The sequence below is a fragment of the Corvus hawaiiensis genome, chromosome 2, assembly GCF_020740725.1.
Source record: "Corvus hawaiiensis isolate bCorHaw1 chromosome 2, bCorHaw1.pri.cur, whole genome shotgun sequence".
Classification (NCBI taxonomy): domain Eukaryota; kingdom Metazoa; phylum Chordata; class Aves; order Passeriformes; family Corvidae; genus Corvus; species Corvus hawaiiensis.
Genome location: NC_063214.1, coordinates 44044017 through 44063046, shown reverse-complemented (window position 1 = coordinate 44063046; position 19030 = coordinate 44044017). Strand labels below are relative to the sequence as shown.

At 39.9% G+C, this 19030-nt stretch overlaps 1 protein-coding gene across 1 annotated transcript in view; it reads left to right on the top strand.

The window, feature by feature from the left end:
- The first annotated feature begins 7568 nt into the window (after positions 1–7568).
- PGR (progesterone receptor) overlaps positions 7569–19030 on the top strand; it is a 33847-nt gene continuing 22385 nt past the window's right edge. The window contains exons 1-2 of the mRNA XM_048295517.1: positions 7569–9065; positions 10261–10412. Coding sequence (XP_048151474.1) covers positions 7891–9065; positions 10261–10412 — 1327 coding nt within the window. The 5' untranslated portion in view covers positions 7569–7890. The remainder of the gene's footprint in view (positions 9066–10260; positions 10413–19030) is intronic.

Below are 19030 nucleotides of genomic sequence, written 5' to 3'. Positions count from 1 at the left end.
TTATTCAATAATGAGTAAGAAATTAAGATCAGATGAGGTTGAAATACAGTGTTTGCATGACAAATCTCCACTTGTGGGTTTATTGACAATATTTTGCTGCTCTCTATTCTGAGTCATGTTTCCTTTCCCAAGAATTTGGAATAAGTTATCCCTTTTCAGTCAGTCAGATGTGAAATACTGGTTTTGTCTGACACCTTGACAGCAGTTTACTGTTTAGACAAGTATCCAGACCCAAATATACAAATGTGAGAATCTTCTAGGCTTCCTAGGAAACAATGAGCTGGCATTTATTATCCTCCAGTAATACATTTTAAGGGAACTTTTGAATTGGGAGTATTAAAGATATTGGTCCTGACAGTTTTTAAGCTAGTTCCTTCACTGGATCTCATTTAGCTGTGCTGATTGATAGCATTCAAGTATCTAATGCAAAAATCAGAGTCTAATATTCCAGAGTCTAAGTTCTTTAATGCCTGGCTGATTTACAAACCGTTGGCAATACTTTGAGTAGATTTTACTGTTATACAATGTCTGGATAGAACTGAACCTTTCAAAAGGTGAAATATTTCTACCTCAATCTTTGCTTAATTTTAACATTACAGAGCACCTTCCTTTGCATTTTAGCATTTCTACCCAGAACTGCCAAACACATGGACTCCTTCACAGCTAATCCTCATACATTGCCTCCATTCTTCACCACACAGTTACATTATTCACAGAGGAACAGAATGGGTCAAGTTGGAAGGGATCACAGCGGATCATCTGGTCTAACCTCGCTCCCAGAGTAGGGCCATCCTTGGGCACGTGGCACAGGATTGTGTCCAGATAGTTCTTGAGTATCTCCAGAGAGGGAGACTCCACAGCCTCTCTGGTCAGTCTCTTCTAGGGCTCAGTCACCTGCAGAGTACAGAAGTTCTTCCTCCTGTTCAGGTGGAACTTCCTGTGCATTAGTTTCTGCTCATTGTCTCTTGTCCTATTGCTTGGTACCACTGAGAAGAGCCTGGCTCCATCCTCTTGGCACCCTCCCTTCATTTACTTGTATACATTGATGAGGTCCCTTCTCAATAGTCTCTTCTTGAGGCTGAACAGGCCCAGCTCCCTCAGCCAGTCCTTGTAAGAGAGAGGCTCCAGACCCCTCATCATCTTTTTCACTGTCCACTAGATCTGCTCCAGGAGCTCCATGTACTGAGGAGCCCAGCACTGGACACAGCACTCCAGATGCGCCTCACCAGGGCTGAGTAGAGGGGCAGGATCACCTCTCTCGACCTGCTGACAAAGCTCTTCAATGCACCCCAGGAACCCTCTGGCCTTCTTGGCTACAAGGACGCTGCTGGCTCAGGGACAGCTTGTTGTCTACCAGGACCCCCAGGTCCTTCTCTGCAGAGCTGCTTTCCAGCAGGTCAGACCTCAGTCTGTACTGGTGCCTGGAGTTATTCTTCTCCAGGTTCAGGACCCTTGCATTTGCCTTTGTTTACTGCAAATTATGGAAAAATACTGTATTGCCACACCTTGCCTTTAACAAGCAGTTATGAAAAACTGTTAATACAGAGCAGGCTGTGAATATTCCAAGGCTGAAGAATCAGTTCTGAAATTTCATGGAACAACCAAGTCCCTGATGGGCAAGTAGACTGTAAATAGAAACAAGAAGAAAAGCTTTGGAATATAATAAGTTGATGGAAAATTAATCCCTGCTAAGATACCTTGAATTTACATAGGAAGGATGTCTTTTATGAAATTAAAGTTGGCGGCAAAAGCTGCACCAAAGAAAAAGAAAATTATTCCTACTTCCACTTACAGTGTGACTCCAACTTCAAGATCACTTCTATTTCATTCAGCTTTTGAACTCTTAAGAAAGTGCCATAGTTTTGTTCAACCCTCTTTTATCTCTGTTAAAAAGCATTTTCACATAAATTTGGATCACCAAACTTACTTGAATAGGTCCTGAGGCCCTATCCAGTTGTTACCTTCTTTTCTGTGATTACTTAGGACTCACAATTCAATCAGGATATTAGTTTTAATATGTATGAAGATCTACTGACTACTTCTTTCTGAATTTCAGAGATGTTAACAGCTGTTTAATATCACTGGTTGAAAATTCCTACTCTCCAGCCAGCAAACAAGACTTGTTACAATATCACAAATATTAAACTGCTGGGAGTCATCTTGTTCCACACAGCAGCACTGGGTTCAATCATCTTTAAAGAGCCACTTAACATATTTATATAAAATATGTATTTCATATATACAGATAATTTATATAATTACATCATATTTTATATAAAGAATACTTTACTTCTTTTTCCTGAGGCTGGACTGAAACATAACCACTTTGAGGAAGATGGTGGGTTTGGGTAAAGGTCCCCCAGCTAGGCCTTGAGGGAAGCATAGCTTCTGCCCCTTGACACCTCCAGGTGATGCATTCATTGACAAAATATTTGAGAAAGTTTTTGAGGATGTCATCCCATCCAGCAAGCAATAACATTCTCTGTGGGGGCATAAAACCAGAAAGCTTCTTTTCTCTTTTTATTTTTCACTCCTCATGCTGCTGCCTATTTGCTCAGCTACAAGTGTATTATATTCTGCATTTCAGTGAGCGTTAGCCAAAAGATAAACAAAGAGCAATAAATAAAATATATGACTCCTGTAGCAGAAACAGCTATCACTTTTGTGACTGCAACTCAATACCCATCTGTTTCCTCTCTTTGGACAATTTATAAAGATAAAAATGTCTCACAACCCACTACACCTCCCATATTGCTATAATCCCTGTGGGAACTTTAGCACCTGAGAGCAAGAAATAATGTAACATGTAGAGTGATTAGCTTCTTTTCCTTCATCACCTTTTGTAGCTCTTTTGCTTACCTTTTTTGCCACATATGTCACTGTTTTCCAGTCCCTTTTGCACTTACAATATGTTTCAATACACCCTTGCATTTAGTAAGCCAATAGTTTTGATAGCTTCTAGTAAATCTGATGGTTTAGCTTGAGCTAACAAAACACCTGTTAACAGACCACAGAGATTAATTACAGTGTGGCATGCCCTTGCTTAGAGGAAATGAAAGTATGCTTACAGTGCAGTTTCTGAAACTATGATTTTAAACAATGTAGTAGAGCACAGTGATACTGTATTTTAAGGAATTAGGACTCTATTCATACCTCCTCATTTCTACATCAACACTGCATTGCCAAAAAATCATGGCTCTTTGAGTGCTTCAGATCAAAGAAGTCCTTTATGACTTTAATAAGACACGAAGTGTCTCTGAAGAGCTCCAGAAAATGATCCCTACAGACATCTATGACTCTTACCTGACTTTAGAAGCCTAATCACCAGATTCAGATGTGAACAGTTACCATCAAATCACATCCTTGATGCTGAGTGCTTCCATGACTTAGCTGCTACTCCAAAATCATGATCTCTGAGAAGTGCATATTTAATGTCTGCCAGCATCCTAAAGTAAGTGAAATTCAGCCTGCTAACTGGGAGTCTTAAATTTTTACAGAATAGGGATGAAACCATGGAAAGACAGATCTCCAAAAATTGTAACATAACAAGAAAGTGCTGTTATTTGCATGACGGTACTATGTTTTTATTGTCTACACTACGTGCTGAAATGTGGGGGTTTTCATGCAGTTACAGAGGTCTATTTTTTTTAAATAAAGATGTTATTTCTGGGACAGAAGCAAAAGCTTCTAAGTCTCTCCTTATACAAGCTGCTTTTTAGTTTTGACCATGAACTCATAAGCTGTTTGAAACAATCTTTCCTCCTCTCTGTTTATAAGAAGTGAATCACATTTTCGGTTGTACTATATCCTAAACAATGATAGTACAAAACTGTGAGCCATTAACCGTGAAAAAGTATTTTTAACTTCTAAGTTCTGTTCTCCAACAGCCTGTGCAGAACAACGTTGTAAGAAAGGCATGTATGGACTAAGACACTACTTCAGTGTAATCAATCTGTCCTTTCCCAGATTCAGACAGTAGCTCACTAATGGTTTGTATGGGGCAATCTTGACACACAAATGAAACACTTAAGTCTGAGAAAAGGATCTTAGATCTTCTTGACCTTCAGCTCATACTTCAAGATTTTTTAAGAAAAAGTCATCACAGAAAAAGTCTGTGATTTTGATATTTGTACTGTTTGAGGAGGCTGTGTACTTGTCTTGCTTCTCACACAACATTGTCTTTTTGTTCAAGCCAAAACCATTAGAAATATTTCAAAGGGTCTATCAAAATTTTTTCCTGCTTAAAAGTGTACAGTTGAATGGTTGAATGGTCAAACAAATGCTCAGGAACTACTTAAAAAACTAAGTACAAATCCAGAGCATTACAGTGGGAGTTGTCAGTACAATTCTACTGCTCTTCTTGACATTTTATACAGGAACTGTACTGAAAAGCAAGACAGATGAGAAATTTTAAGTACAGCTTTTACTTATCCACAGTTCTTGAACAGAGCAAGAAAATAGACACAACTTATTTGAGCTCTCAGATACATTTTCACTTTCTGATAGAATTTTTAAAAATGCAAGAGTGTCAATCAAACTCTCCAATGCTTTACTTTTTTGTTCAAAATAAGTCTGTTCATAAGTACTTTCATACTGTTTGCTATTTGAAAATTTTATATTCAGTAAAGTGTTACTGAATATAAAAAAATGTCAATTTTAAGTCTGAATTGAAAATATCAGTTTCAATTTTAATGACTTGAAAGTGAAAATTAGCTGCAGATACACCAGAAAGAAACCTGGTTTTCTTTAATGTTGATTGACATAACAATAAAGTGAATAAATGAAAATTAAGAAATGACAACAGTAGAATGCAAAAAATAGTTGACAGGGCATACTTTGAAATGTTCTTACTGAAAAACTTCTGATACCATAGCATTATCAGGGAAAGCTTCCAAATGATATGAGAAAATCTAAGAGCAAAAGAAACAAATAAATCACAGAACATCTTGGGTTGGAAGGGACCTTAAAGATCAACTAATTCCAGCTCCTCTCTCAGGGGCAGGGACACCTTTCACTAGATCACATTGCTCAAAGCCCCACTCAGCGTTTCCAGGGATGGGGCACAAGGGCTATCGACAGAATAATGTAAAGAAAATAGCAAAAGTTTCCAGTGAAAGTTCATAGAAATCATGTGAAGCCAATACAAATTAAAGTCTACTCACTTAGGTCCAATAAATTTCTTAAAGATAAAGAACCCCAAATATTTTCCTTAAATTGTCATTTCATTAAATGACAATTCAGCACAATTGCTGTTATCATTAAAGATTTGAGTATACTTGTCAGGTCATAAAAATGAAATTAGGGAGGACAGCAGAAAACCTACACATTATTTAACTGCTATTTAGAAAAATAAGTAGTAAACATTTATAATTCTGGTAAATATGTAGTTGTTTACAGTCACATGGCCTTGTTAATGTAGAGTTTTAACAGACAAGTCATGAGCAGCAGTGAATGGAAGCTACTTGGTGCTGCTTTCCTTTCAGGACCCTCTGTTCAGGCCATCTGTGGCTCTTCACCTCTCCTAATCCAGAAGCAGTAGGAAGGAGGAAAGTTACTGTAAGGAAACATATCCTTGAAGCACATTTTCTAAAGACGCAGGCTGCAAATGCTATGTGCATATGGGGAAGTGGAAATGAGCAAGCCACTGCCTTGCTTTCAACGACAACCAGCTGACTAAGCATGCAAACAACAGGGGAAAACCAAAACGAGCATGGAGATGAACAGTGGTGGAGAGGAACTTCTCTCTTCTCCGAGAAAAGGCAGGTTTGGGAGAAGGGAGAAATTTTGTAGCATGAAAAACAGAAACTTGGTAGTCATTGAAGCACTTCAAATTATTTGTTTTAATGTCATGTCAGAACTGGATAGCGCCTCTTAAATAATTCTTTTAACGTTGGTTCCACTGATAGGTTTTGTGAAAACATCTTCAGCTCCTGGTACTTCCTGGCCAAACAGTTCTTTCCCATGCAACATCAAAAGAGTGAAACACTGCTGTTCAAGAACTATTCCTATATTCAACAAGTGTACTTGGAAGTTCTGTTCATTCTATTGAACCTCCTAAATGTGTATAGAGTCGCCCAAATAACATCTGGGTTTTAAAATGCCAGTTACTATCACATTACCACAATTCTTTTGAATACCGAAAAAAAATAAAGATTTTCTTGTATTTATTCTTCAAGGAATAAAGAGTAGAATCCCAAAGCAGTCTATAAGCCAGTAGTATTTTGACAAGAACAATGTAGAAAGCACACACCACATTTAATAAGGTTTATGTGATGCCATTTCTTCTATAAACTTGCCTTACATGATTTCAGAACACTGAAATAATTTCCAACAGTTATGTTCCTCTCCCTGACAAGCTGTTCTTTTCAGTCTGACAATGTTTTGAAAGTAAAATAACAAAAGCAACTATTTAGTGGTGATCACAGGTGTTTTGGGAAAAAAAGGATGTTTTCTTTCAGAGAAGCATGTTACAGCTACAGGGCATGACCAAGCATTTAACAGCACACTTTTCTCTATGTATCAAATAATACACTGATTCTACTTAAAGTCAGGACAATTACTCCTATGCCAATTTACTCTTTGTATCTTTCAACACAAGTTTCTTTCCTGAGATTTCTATATAATGAAAATTATACTAATGCTTGTGTTGTTTTTTGTTTGTTTTTTTTTTCCTCCCGTTAGTAGCTGTCATATTGAGCTGAATGGGTTCTGCCACAAAGCCAGCATTTTACACAAAATGCCAGCAATTAGCTGGTGACAGCTTCTTGGTCAGAACTAACCTGGGCTGAATTGCAACCTGCTGTATCAGGCTGGCCAGCCAGTCCTTTTTAAATGTCCTCTCATTTTCCTGACAAAGTAATTAAAATTTAGAAGTAATGAATGACCCCCTTTCCAGATCTTTTGCAGAAAAGAAATTGTGCTTCTTGGTGTAGAGGATGCTTTGAGGTCCTGTGAAGAGCTTTACAATGCCTTGGTTTCCTTGCTACTGGAAAATGGATCTCGTGTCAGGACGGATTTTGGAACAGAGCTTAATCACGAAAAACTACATTGAACGTCTGAATGCGACAGTGAAAACCAGACAAAAGGGAGCCGTCACTGCAAATAAGTAAACCTTGTCTTGCTCTCTGCTCTCCAAAGCAGCGACCCAACCTTGGCTTGTGCCCTCTGCTCGGTCCAAAGCTGCACTTCTTGGAATGGTAAAGAGAGAGGACGGAGCACAGGCACAAGAGGTGGGGGAAAGGGATGAGAAGACAGGGAGACGATCAGGAGAAGCAAAAAAGCGCTGACCGAAGGCTCAGGGCGGCGGACGCGATGGGAAAGGGATGCGGGCACGGCGAACGATGGGAGGGGGACAGGAGGAGCGGAGGAGGAGCCGATGGAAGTGCCGCTGGAGGAGCCGCGGTTCCCAGAGGCAGCGCGGAGCGGTGGGACCGGGAGGGGCGAGCCCGCGCCCCGCAGCACAGACCCTCGCTAAGGGACGGGGCTGGAGGCGAGGAGGGGCGGGGAGGGAGGGACGGGGGCGTGGAGCCGGCGGCCGGTCCGCCCGGGCGGTGGGAAGCAGTCGGGGGACGAGCGGAGCGCCGAGTCAGCCTGTCCGCCGCCGCCGGAGCCTGGCAGGCACCCTGCTTTCCTGCCCGCCTCCCGCACACGCTCCCATCGTTTTCGCCTCCAGGCTGCACCGCCCCCGGCTCCGAGTCATCCCCGTCCCGGCGGCGGGGGCCAGGGCTGAGCCGTCCCCCCGAGAGCAGCACCATGTGAGCAGGACCCGCGCCACCGCCGCAGCGGGCACGTCCAGGATGTAAAGAGCTGCCCGGCTGCCCGCACTCTGCTGCTGCCCGACCGCCCCCCGGGCCGCAGACTCGCCGGCGTCCATCGCTGCCCCAAGCCAGCATGACCGAGGTGAAAGCCAAAGAGCCCAGAGCACCTCCGCCTGCCACAGACGGGGCGGTCCTGCTGCAGGGTCAGCCCGGCCGAGATCCCTTCCGCGAGGAAGCGGAGTCCATCGACATCTCCCTGGACGGGCTGCTTTACCCCAAGAGCAGCGACGAGGAGGAGGACGAAGAGGAGGAGGAGGAGGAGGAAGGGGAGGAGGAGGAAGAGCCGCAGCAGCAGCATCTGGGACAGGAGGACGGCCGGGACTCCCTCTCCTACCAACCAGGGAGCGGATCCCTCTCGGTCAAGGACTCCCTGGACACCGTCCTGCACACCTTCCTGGCGCCCGCGGCTCATGCCAGCTCCGCCGTGGCCGCGGCGCCCTGGTCCTTCTTCGAGGCGGCGGAAGCGCCCGACGGCCCGATGAGCAGCAGCCCCTCGCAGAAGGCGGGCGAAGCCGCCCCGGGAGCGCCGGGCCTCTCGCAGCCCCCGGCGCGTCCCGCCGCGCTCTGGCCGCCCGGCGATGCCCTGGTCCCCGTCTCTAAGCCGCGGCCGGCGGGGCCGGGGAGCGGCGCGGAAGGTCCCGCCGCGGTGCCCAAGGGCGATGCCCCCGGTGTCGGGGCGCTGCCCGGCGGGTCCCGGGCGGGGGACCCGGGGCAGGAATACCTGCACGTGCCGCTGCTGCCGCTCAACTCGGCCTTCCTGGCCTCGCGCACGCGGCAGCTGCTGGACGGGCCGGAGTACGAGGGCGGCGCGGTGCCGCGCTGCTCGCCCCCCGCCCCGGACCTGCCGGCCTACGGCTTCCCGCCGCCCGACGCCAAGGACGGGCCCTTCGCCTACGGCGACGTCCAGCCCGTTCTGAAGATCAAGGAGGAGGGTCTCGGCCTCGCCGCCCGCTACCCGGGGGGCGGCAGGGCCACCCCCGCGCCGGGCTGCCACGACTACCCGCAGGCTCCGCGGGCCGGGCAGGAGCCCTCGCTGGAGTGCGTCCTCTACAAAGCGGAGCCCACCCTCCTGGCCAGCGCCTACGGGCCGGCGGCGGCGCCGCCCGACAGCCTGCCCTCCACCTCGGCCGCGCCGCCGGGGCTCTACCCGGGCCTGGGGCTCAACGGGCACCAGCCGCTGGGCTTCCCGGCCGCCGTGCTCAAGGAGGGCCTGCCCCAGCTGTGCCCGCCCTACCTCGGCTACGCGCGGTAAGGCGGGGTCGGCGGGGGGCTCGCTGAGGGACGGGACCGGGGGGTCGCGCTGCGGGCCGGACAGCTCCGCACCTCCTCTGCCCGAGGGGCGGCCGTGCCGCGCGGCGGGCGCCTCGGGAGAATGGTAAGGGGATGCCGAGGAAAGGACGGGCGACGTTTCTCTCGGCGAGGGCGTTTTTGGGCTTTAAGGCAGTGCCTGCAGCCCCGTTCCCATTGCCTGCGCTGCCTGACCACGCCGCGGTGTCCCGGGGCGGTGTGAGACCAGCAGTGTCAGCTCGGCAGCTGGCACCTCGCGGCTTTGGGCACGATGACGTTCCAGGAGATAATGGTTTGTTATCGCTGCGGGACTTCAGGCCACCCGATGTCCGAGCCGGTGCCCGGCTCCAGAGAGGGCGTGCAGGTTCTCTAGGTTGCTCCCACCGGCAGCGATACCGTATTCATCAATACCTAAATATTTTCCAAAAATTTCCAAACCTCAAAAAGCACAAAAAAAAGAAAACTGAAACTGAAACACTTGTATATTGATTTTCTAGAATGAAATGGAGTACTATGATGCCGAGATGTGCATTACCTAGAAATAGATACAAAAAAAGTGCATACAATGGTATAGTTTCAATGGAAATTCTTTCTCTTAGTAAATACAATTGTTACCTAGATTAGTCTGCCTTTTCTTGGAGACGAATTGGAAATATCATTGATATCCCCATCAGACTTAGTTACTGCTGAGAACACGGCAGATGAATGGGGGGGGTGATAAACTGATTAGTAAAGATTTTTTAAGCTGAAATGACATTTCATATTTCCCATATGAAAGAGGCCTTTGAAACTCAATGGCCATCTCTATCTGATTCTATCTCTGTGCAAGAGTAAAACGTCATCGCTATGACTTCACTCACAAGAGTTGTTGATCTGAGGAAGGTGAACATTTTAACAGAATGTCTAGATGGTACCTTTTTTCGCTAAATGGATTAAAATATAACTTTATGCTTTTTTGCACTCCTTTCTTGTAGTACCATAGAAGAGACAAACCATTAAGCAGAAAGGCAATCATACGTTAGTTTTTTCCTGTCCTTCTGTATCTTGATTATGAATTTTAAAATGAAGTTTTTGATATAAAACTCATTAATTCAGGTAAGTAGTTAACTGTGCAAAGCTAGATCTTTAATTTCTTTTAATTCTTTTTGTTTTCAAGGCCAGATACAGAAACCAGCCAAAGTTCTCAGTTCAGTTTTGAATCGCTACCCCAGAAGATTTGTCTCATCTGTGGTGATGAGGCTTCAGGTTGCCACTATGGAGTACTTACCTGTGGAAGTTGTAAAGTCTTCTTTAAAAGGGCAATGGAAGGTACTATATGATGCCATTGTTCCTAATTATCTGAAATATGTCTTCTAGACACTGCTAGGACATACTGCTTATTTATTGCTCAACTTTATAAATATTATCCCTGTAGTAATTTTTTTTTTTTATTTTGTCAACTCTGTTTAAATATTACAGTGAATATTGAAAAAGTTCTTCCTCAATAGATTTTTCTAGTATTATTTGTTTTACTTTACTTTTTTTCTATTTATTATTTACTGTTTATCAGTTAATCTTTCCAGGTAGGAAGAATTAAATAAAATTTTGGTGTATTATACAACCTGTTTTATAAAGTATAAATGGTGTTCAAAGGAAAATATTGTGGGTAAGAACTAATGCTAGGCAGAGAAGAATTTATTTTGGCTTTGTTCACTTTTTGAAGTCATGAAATTTTTCTTGCTTTCAAGTTGCAGAGTTTTGGCTTCCTGGGAGTTACGGAAGTATTTAAAATTTCACTGAACTCTTTCAAGTCATAATAACAATAAATGCATTTGACTTGTTCCAAATAGTTGTTAAATTGCAAAGTCAGGCTGGAAGTTTACTGAAACAGTAGTAATACCTATGTTTATTTTTTCTTTTTGGATTATATTATATGCCTTGTCCACTGAAATTTTAAATATGAATAAAAGAGCAGATAATTTTATATAGTTCAACAGATAAAGCAGTAAAACAAATCCTTCTACTTTTTAGGCTTTGTCTCCTTTTTTGATTTTTTATCTGATCCTGTTAGAACTAGGATATTCAAATTTCTCCCGTATATTTAACAAAACCATTGTTCAAATGGATAAGATTCCTTAAAATAAAAATAAATGCATCATGTATTTTCTTGTTGTGATACATAGTTTTTTCAGCTTTATAGACTTTATCTCTCTCCAAATAAAAAAGGGGAATATTGGAAAAGTAAATGCTTAGTAAAATAATATAATTAGATTTTTTGTTTCACAGTGCTGTTACTTTCTACTTTAAGCATATGCTCATGTTCTTCCTTTATTTTACATTAAGTATTTGCAAAGTGGACTTGGTGGGCTAGGTAAATTTTTGAGCCAGTGCCACGTTTTCTCTAACACATTTAATGGGTTTCATGAGAAAACTACTAGAAACATTTGTGTTAGGTTGCAAAGCTCTTAAGTTACTTTCAGGAACACATTTCAGTTTCTCTGACTCCTAGCTGATCTCTTGGTTTGGCTTCACATTTTTTTGTTATGTTTTGCTAAATCAGCCAAATATTTTTTTAAAAAAAGTCAGTGAGATGAAGTTTTAATGCCGAGTGTAGTGTAATTTATGAGTGCTGTATTTTAAAATAAATTTTATTTTTGCTTTTTACCTATATAATAATATTGTAATTTTTTCTTTGAATTTGATTCTGTCAGTTTTAGATGTCATCTCTTTTTTATTTAGTACCCAGTTCTTTTTGCAGTAGGTGAACCTGCTCAAAAACTTATTACTGTTCAGCAGAAGTATTTTAATGAGAAATGTTAAGAAGGAATATAACTTGATACAAGGAACATCTTGAAGTTTTTTCACAGATTATTCAAAGTCTGTATTTGCAGAGTCTTACCAAGTTGAGAATACAGAAGTATATGGAGACAAATGAGAGGTCAATGCCATTACATAAACAAAACTCTTATGTTTTAAATAGCAACTTCATAATTTTAATTTTTAAATGATTCTACAGATTGAGAGTCTGGTGGGGAAGTGTGTTCGAGTTTTTTAGTAAGGATTTTCAAAGAATGTACAACTACATCAGAAACCTGACTGTAATCAGAAAAGATACAGGTTATTTAACCTGATAGGAAGGAATGTCAGGCACGAGCACTGTGGGCATTGGCAAAATAACCAAATACTGTTAAACTTGTTTTTGTGTAGAAAGTGCAAGACTACAGGGGGTTCCTTAGAGATGGACCAATGGACTTCTTACTTACTTTCATTACAGTACACTATAGAATTACCAGTACGGAAACAATCCCATTTATTGACAGATACTTGATTTTATATGAACTTTAAGTACTTTTTAAAAAATTTCATATCAGAAATAATGGTGGGAAATTGCTCCTGTGTAGGAAGAAACAGGAGAAATTTAAATGCAATAGAAAATACTGTTTAAAATTCACACTGGCAACTGCATAAATTTGAGACATATTTCTTCCATGAAATGTCTCCCTGCCCATCACTTCTCAGAGTGTAAAGGCAGTATTTACCTTTTTAAATTTTTAGTGTTACTACAGACATGTATTTTAATAATAATTCATGCAAATAAGATGTTACATTTTGTGAGTAAAAATTCCTGGTCAAAACTCTACTTTTCATATCATTTCCATACAGTACTGATCTTCATGAGAAATTAGAACATGTTTGGAAATAGCTGGGTATTTCATGGATTTTCTCTGTCTTGTGATAGTTTTTTGTATGTTACAAGGTTTTGTGCATAGATAAAAAAGTACTTAATACAGTGACATTACATTTGTTGGAAAATGTCTATTTTCTATTTTAATTATTTCTGTAATCTGAGATGCATTTGCTGTTTGAAATCAAACAGCCTATGTATTTTTTGTAATTTTTTTTTTCACAGAAATTGTTCTATTCAGACACCATTTATTTTACCTTCCCTGGTGTGAGGATAATACTTTATTGGTTAAGTACTTCCATTTGAATAAAATGGACTGCTATATTATCCAGAAAACTCTTTTTTTTCCCATATCTAATTTTTTTGAAATAAAAACAGATTATTTAAAATACTCAGACTGAACCATCATTTAAAACTGTATATACTAATTATGAATTAATCATACATTTGAATGTAACTACTACATACACATACAACTTAACAAGGGGTCAGAGTTGTGTGAGGATCACAAAGATTACTTAAAACGTTTCTTGGCACTAAATTCTAAAATATATATGATTTTGTAGGTATTTTCTGTCTTTTGGGTTCTTGGTTCCCCATATGTGGCTATATATATGAAGAAAAGGTTGGTGCTAATACAATAAATGTATTTTTCTTAAGTCAAAATCTTGAAGTAGGTTAAACAAAAATACAAGTCCTTTCTTTGGGAACCTCTAGTATAGCAGATATTTTAAAAAGTTACTACTGCAAGTGAGGAGGAGAAAAGAGACAAAGATACTGGGTTGTTTTTTCCTAGGAAACATTTATTTGCATTGAGAGGTTTTCTGTTGGACCCTTACAAATAACCACTAGTCTGTAGATTCACTTAATGTACAAAGAAATTACGAGGCTTTTAAAAAATGCTTTAAAGATCTCCTTTGAGTATAATGAAAAAAATGAAAGGTACTGCTATTTATATTCTTATATTTATATTTATATGTGCTGATGGGGTACTGCTGTTCCTGTCAGTGAGCGGAGAGTGATGAGCATTTTGGAGATAGAAATCAAAAAATTTCAGAAATAATATTCAAAATGCTTTCAAATATGTAGAATTACTGTATTTGAAAAGTAATTTGCCGCTGGTGATCAGGCATCATTTAAGTGCTACCAATATATCTCATTCATGATTACAAACATAGAGGAGAATATTTCTAACAGGGCATGAGGAGAATGAAGATCACGATATCAACTTTTACTTTTCTTGGACTAAATTGCCAAACAGTCATTAGTGATGTCTTATAAAGATTCCTTCATGCAAAACCATGCAGGGCAGCTATGATCAAAATGCTTGTGGAACACCAAGGTAAAATGTTTGTCCGTGAACAGGAACCCAGTGTTAAGAGTTGGGATTCTGGAGTTACACTGTTGCTAACACAGGATTTCTTGTTCGTCTGCATTTTTGCCTTCTTGCTGGAAGTGTCTCCTTTGCAGTGGTTTTACTAATGAAAAGTTTAAATTACCTAAGTCCTGAAAAACAATTTGAATGCTGTTTTTCCTATCATAAACTCTCACTTCTTATTTTTGTTCTGTATTTATGTATGCACTTTGTTTATATTATTGATATGTAAGGAAAGCAGTAACCCAAACCCGAAGAGTTTGAGAACAACATGAATACATGATATTACAGCAGATCAGTCAGAAACTGACTCTTGGTTTGTTTAAATACCTGAGAATGTGTTACAAACTTGATCAAATGATTGTATAGAATTTGTCTAGTGTTGATATGTGCTTTAAGGTCAGGGTAGCAACTCTGTTGCATCAATGACATCAGAGAACAAGCTCAATATTTAGCTGACCAAGTGTGAACTTTTCTTCTCTCTGACTCCTGAATTTGGTAAACTGGCAGAAAGTTGGATTTCCGTGAGATTTTTTCACTGTCTGTATATGGAGGGGTTCTGTGCAGTAATTGATGATGAGCTACACCTACACAGTAAGAAGGTTGATCATGAATTCAACCAAACTTTCTGATAAAGTTTATCTGACCTTATGAGTGTTATGCTAGTTTTGTGATGGGAGTGTGATTCACTATGTACAGAGTGAAATACTATGCATAAGGAAAATTGCTGGTCTAAACAGCTGTGCTTTTCCAAAGCTAAAGAATATAAAATGGTACAGCATGCCAAGTATTTAAAGAACTGCCAACCACTAGTAGAAAATGCTCTTTGAAAACAGAGAGAAATACAATACTGTAGAGACCCTTTCAGCAGTAAAGTTGATGAAACTGGTGTTAAAAGTTCCTTTTTCTCCTAACTCTGAAGGGTTTTCTCATTTTTAATCCAACATTCCAGTCTGGATCTTGGGATCAGCATTTGGTACAGCATGTACTGTAAACCTGATGGTGATGAAATTTTCATGAAGTAGAAAACATGCAAACACACAAAGCATAGACATGGCAGGTTGAGAGATAAAAATGCTTTTCACTCAATAGAACAGATTTGATGTTATTGAAGTTCTTCTATTTTGCACATGGCCAAAATGTGTTAAAGTACAGAAATCTAAGTGATTTTTCAAATTGAAATGTACAAAATTGCTTTATTAAGGAGCCTAAAATACAAACGGAAAATGTCACTTTTGTGAGTTCAAAGAATTTACATCATGAAAATGGAAAGAAGAAAATCTGCATCAATACATAATTATGTATCTTCATCACACTTCAAAAGTATTTGTTGTCCAGCAATTTGACTAGCAGCAATTTGATGGATTGATTTATATGAGGCACAATGGTGAAGTGCTTTGGCTCTTGTGCTAATGCTGAGCTTCCTACTGCTCTAACAGTGACTTTACCACTGTTTTCCTAATAGACATGGCTTAGAACAGCTGCAGAAATGTCAACCATTAAAATTTCTGGTTTAACTTCTACATAGTATTTTAGAAGCAGTATTGTATATTATCTTAAACATCTTTTCAGGTGGATTAGAAGCTATTTCAGGTAGTGTAAAATTGCATGCTTTGAAGAGCACCACCAACTGCCTGCTCAGGGTTGCTAATACTCTGTTCTAACTTCCCAAATGCACAATGTGAGTAACCTGGACTCATCTGAAGTTCAATTTACAGTGAATGGAGAGAAACAAGAAATTTTAGGAAGAAATTCACTGACTTATTTCTAATATGTACTTGTGATGAAAATGGCAGTATTCTAACTAACTCTTTCTCAGCACTGAGTGTAAAGGAGTATCAGATGACCATGTACTCTGTTTGCATTTGGTGATATGAGTCCTAGCCATATCACCAAGGTACCTAATTCAGTTCTGTAGTATATAAAAGAAATATAATAAGCATATGAAATACTAATTTCATATTGCTTAAGTATTATATATAAGGTATTATAGATGTTATTATATTATTTCACATATAAAAATCATACTCAGTTGAAGTATTAGAATATTCATAAATTTTTTGATGTAAGTATATAAAGTGTAAGTATTTATAGTAAAACTGTCCTCTGCTAAAAGTAGATTTGGGTTTGATGGTGTCCAGCGCTGTATTTGTTCCACAGTAGTCATGATGTACCACTAGGAGTGTTTTGATAGGTGTCTACAATTTAGAATCTAATTAATCAAATAGCATCAAATTAATCTAGGGTGTTTCAAGCAAGAGGCAGCGATACTTGGGTTTTTTGCACATTGCTTTTTTCTGCTATTAATGTTTCTGTGGTTTTCCATCTGTATTGCTCATAGTGCATGATCCTGTCCCACTGGTTCAGTTGTAGGACAAGTCAAGGAATATAAGGAAAATATATATGGAAAAACTCAACATGGCAATGTGTGATAATTCCATTAAAATTAGAGTGATAGGATGACTGAAATGCAAATATAAAGAGTCTCATCTTGACAGAAGAACATAACACTCAGGGCTCAAAAGCAGAACAACTGATACCATAGTTCTGTATACCTCTGAAATAGTTGGTGTGTTTTTCAAGTAGGTTTTGTGTCCAAATCCCATGTTTTGTATTTGTAAGAAATAGACCCCCTATTGACAAAAATGCTGACACTTCCATCATTTTACATATTTATGTCACTGATGGAGTTAATTACTTAGAAATTATGACCAAGGAACAATTGTGACACAATGCCATAAAAAGAACTGGAAATAGTGACTTGTAGAAGCTACCATATCTTCCTGAAAGGGTATTAGCTGTGGAAAATTTTTACTGTTGTCTGTTCCCATATTTAGACTCCAAGATTTTATGCATTTCAAGGCATTGCAGTGATAAACAGTCTAGGCAAACCAACTGAAAATCAATATGAAACAGTATTCCTAATTTTGCAGCTCATTATAGTTTCCATGAATTATGACTTAATCTTGTTTCATTTTGTTTTTCTGTGGTTTTGGGCTTGTTTTGTTTTCTCTTTCTTGGTCAAAATGGTGGAACAGACAGAGAAATGTAAAAAGATTAAAAAACAGGATTGTAATTTTTCACTCTAGAAATGAATGAAAACAAGATAGCTACATTTGATTGTTCTGTTTTGTAGATATCATTTAAAAAGTGTTCTCTCTTCAGAGGTTTCTCTTCGGAGAAGTGATTTTGGAAGGAAAAAGACAATAGTATTGCAGGATTCACAGCAAAAGGCAGGAAGATTTTGAGATCAGTATACAAGAGGAGGAAAGAATCAGTCAAAGGTGTTATAAACAATCATTTTTATTTCTTTCAGTATGAAATATATTATTATGAAGAAAGAAATTCCACATTATTTCAGTTAGATTCCAGGATGGAATATATTCACAAGTTCCTCTGCTTTCCACTCTTTGTCCTCTTTGGTCCACTGAATCCTTAATTCTCTGCTGTGGAGCAGACTTGCATCAATAGCAGGTCTTTCTTTATACCAATATAGGCAACAGAGTAGAAGTCCCGACACCTACTTAGGATTGGAAAATGAGAATTTTACTTCCATGGGCAAAGAGGGAAATGTAAATCTTTATCAAAAGATTATGCATGGTAAAGTCCATGGGGGATGTGGATTTTGGATAAGTAGAGTCAGAAGTCTCACTTCAGGGACTTTATGTTTAGAGAAAATATTAACACAGAAATAAAATTGATATTAAATTAAAAAACCCCAACAACATTATTTGAGGTGTGTGGAATCTTGGAGACTAATAGCATGGAATGGCATACAGGGACATGGAGACTGTGTAGTATAGATTCCTAGTTCTCCAAGACCAAATCTCATAAAACCACATCCTGAGACATAAATTCGACCCATATTTGCTGTTTTGCACATTGAAACAGTGTAAATAGAAGAGTGTTACATTTAGATCTGGGCTAAAGTTGATATAGTTGTATTTCCCATTTTACCAAGGATGAACTAGGCCAGACTGTTTGCCTAGCTGTGGAAAACCTGTCTTGTCAGAGCATGTTCAGGGTAAGAATTACCCTGTATTTGCTCTGACAAGTCAGGTTTTCCACAAGCTAAGGACTAGCCTAGTCTATTGTCTTAGCTTCCAGAAGTCAGATTTTTACTCAAAAGCTACATCTGCACCATTATGTTTAGTTAGGTATACAGATGAACTTATTTTCCATTTTTTAAATTTCAAACCCATGTTTATTGTCAGCTTCCATTGTGGGTTTTGTGTTGTTTTGGTTTTTTTTTATTTAATTGGTACTTTTGAAGAGGTAAAACACACTGTTAGAAAATTATTGATCAAAACCTTGAGGCTAGCCTTCAAGAAGCAAAAAGTTGATATTGGGAGACATTTGGCAGTTAAACTATTTGCAAAGAGATGCAATAGATATCTGCAAGCTTTAGACAGAAATCTAAAACTAGGCTAAATAAAACACCATGTGTTCTGCAAAGAACAGTCCTCCAGAGGTTGATGGTTTTATACAAAAGCAGTGGCAGTTAAGAGAGGTACAAAGAGGCAGAATCACATTTGGGAGGGAGAAAAAAAGAGTGGAGATAGTACTCTTTGCAGATAGAAGGAACTGAGAGTTTGCAAACAAGTGCTTTGCTTCTGTGCAGGGTGGCAGCAGTTCAGCACAGATGCACTTACCCAAATAACTGATTGCTTCATCTGATACACCAGGTGCAGATAAAGCTTTATGTTTTCCATGTTTTGTACATCTGCAAAGTCTCTGCAGCTCATGAGTTTACTGGAGTGATTGTAAGGGGCTTACAACATGTCAGTAAGCTAAGTTAGTAGTGCAGTTTGTAAAGATATTGTATATGCTACTTCCAGCACTATTTGGATTAAAAACCTCCCAGTATAGCAGTAGTCATTACAGGAC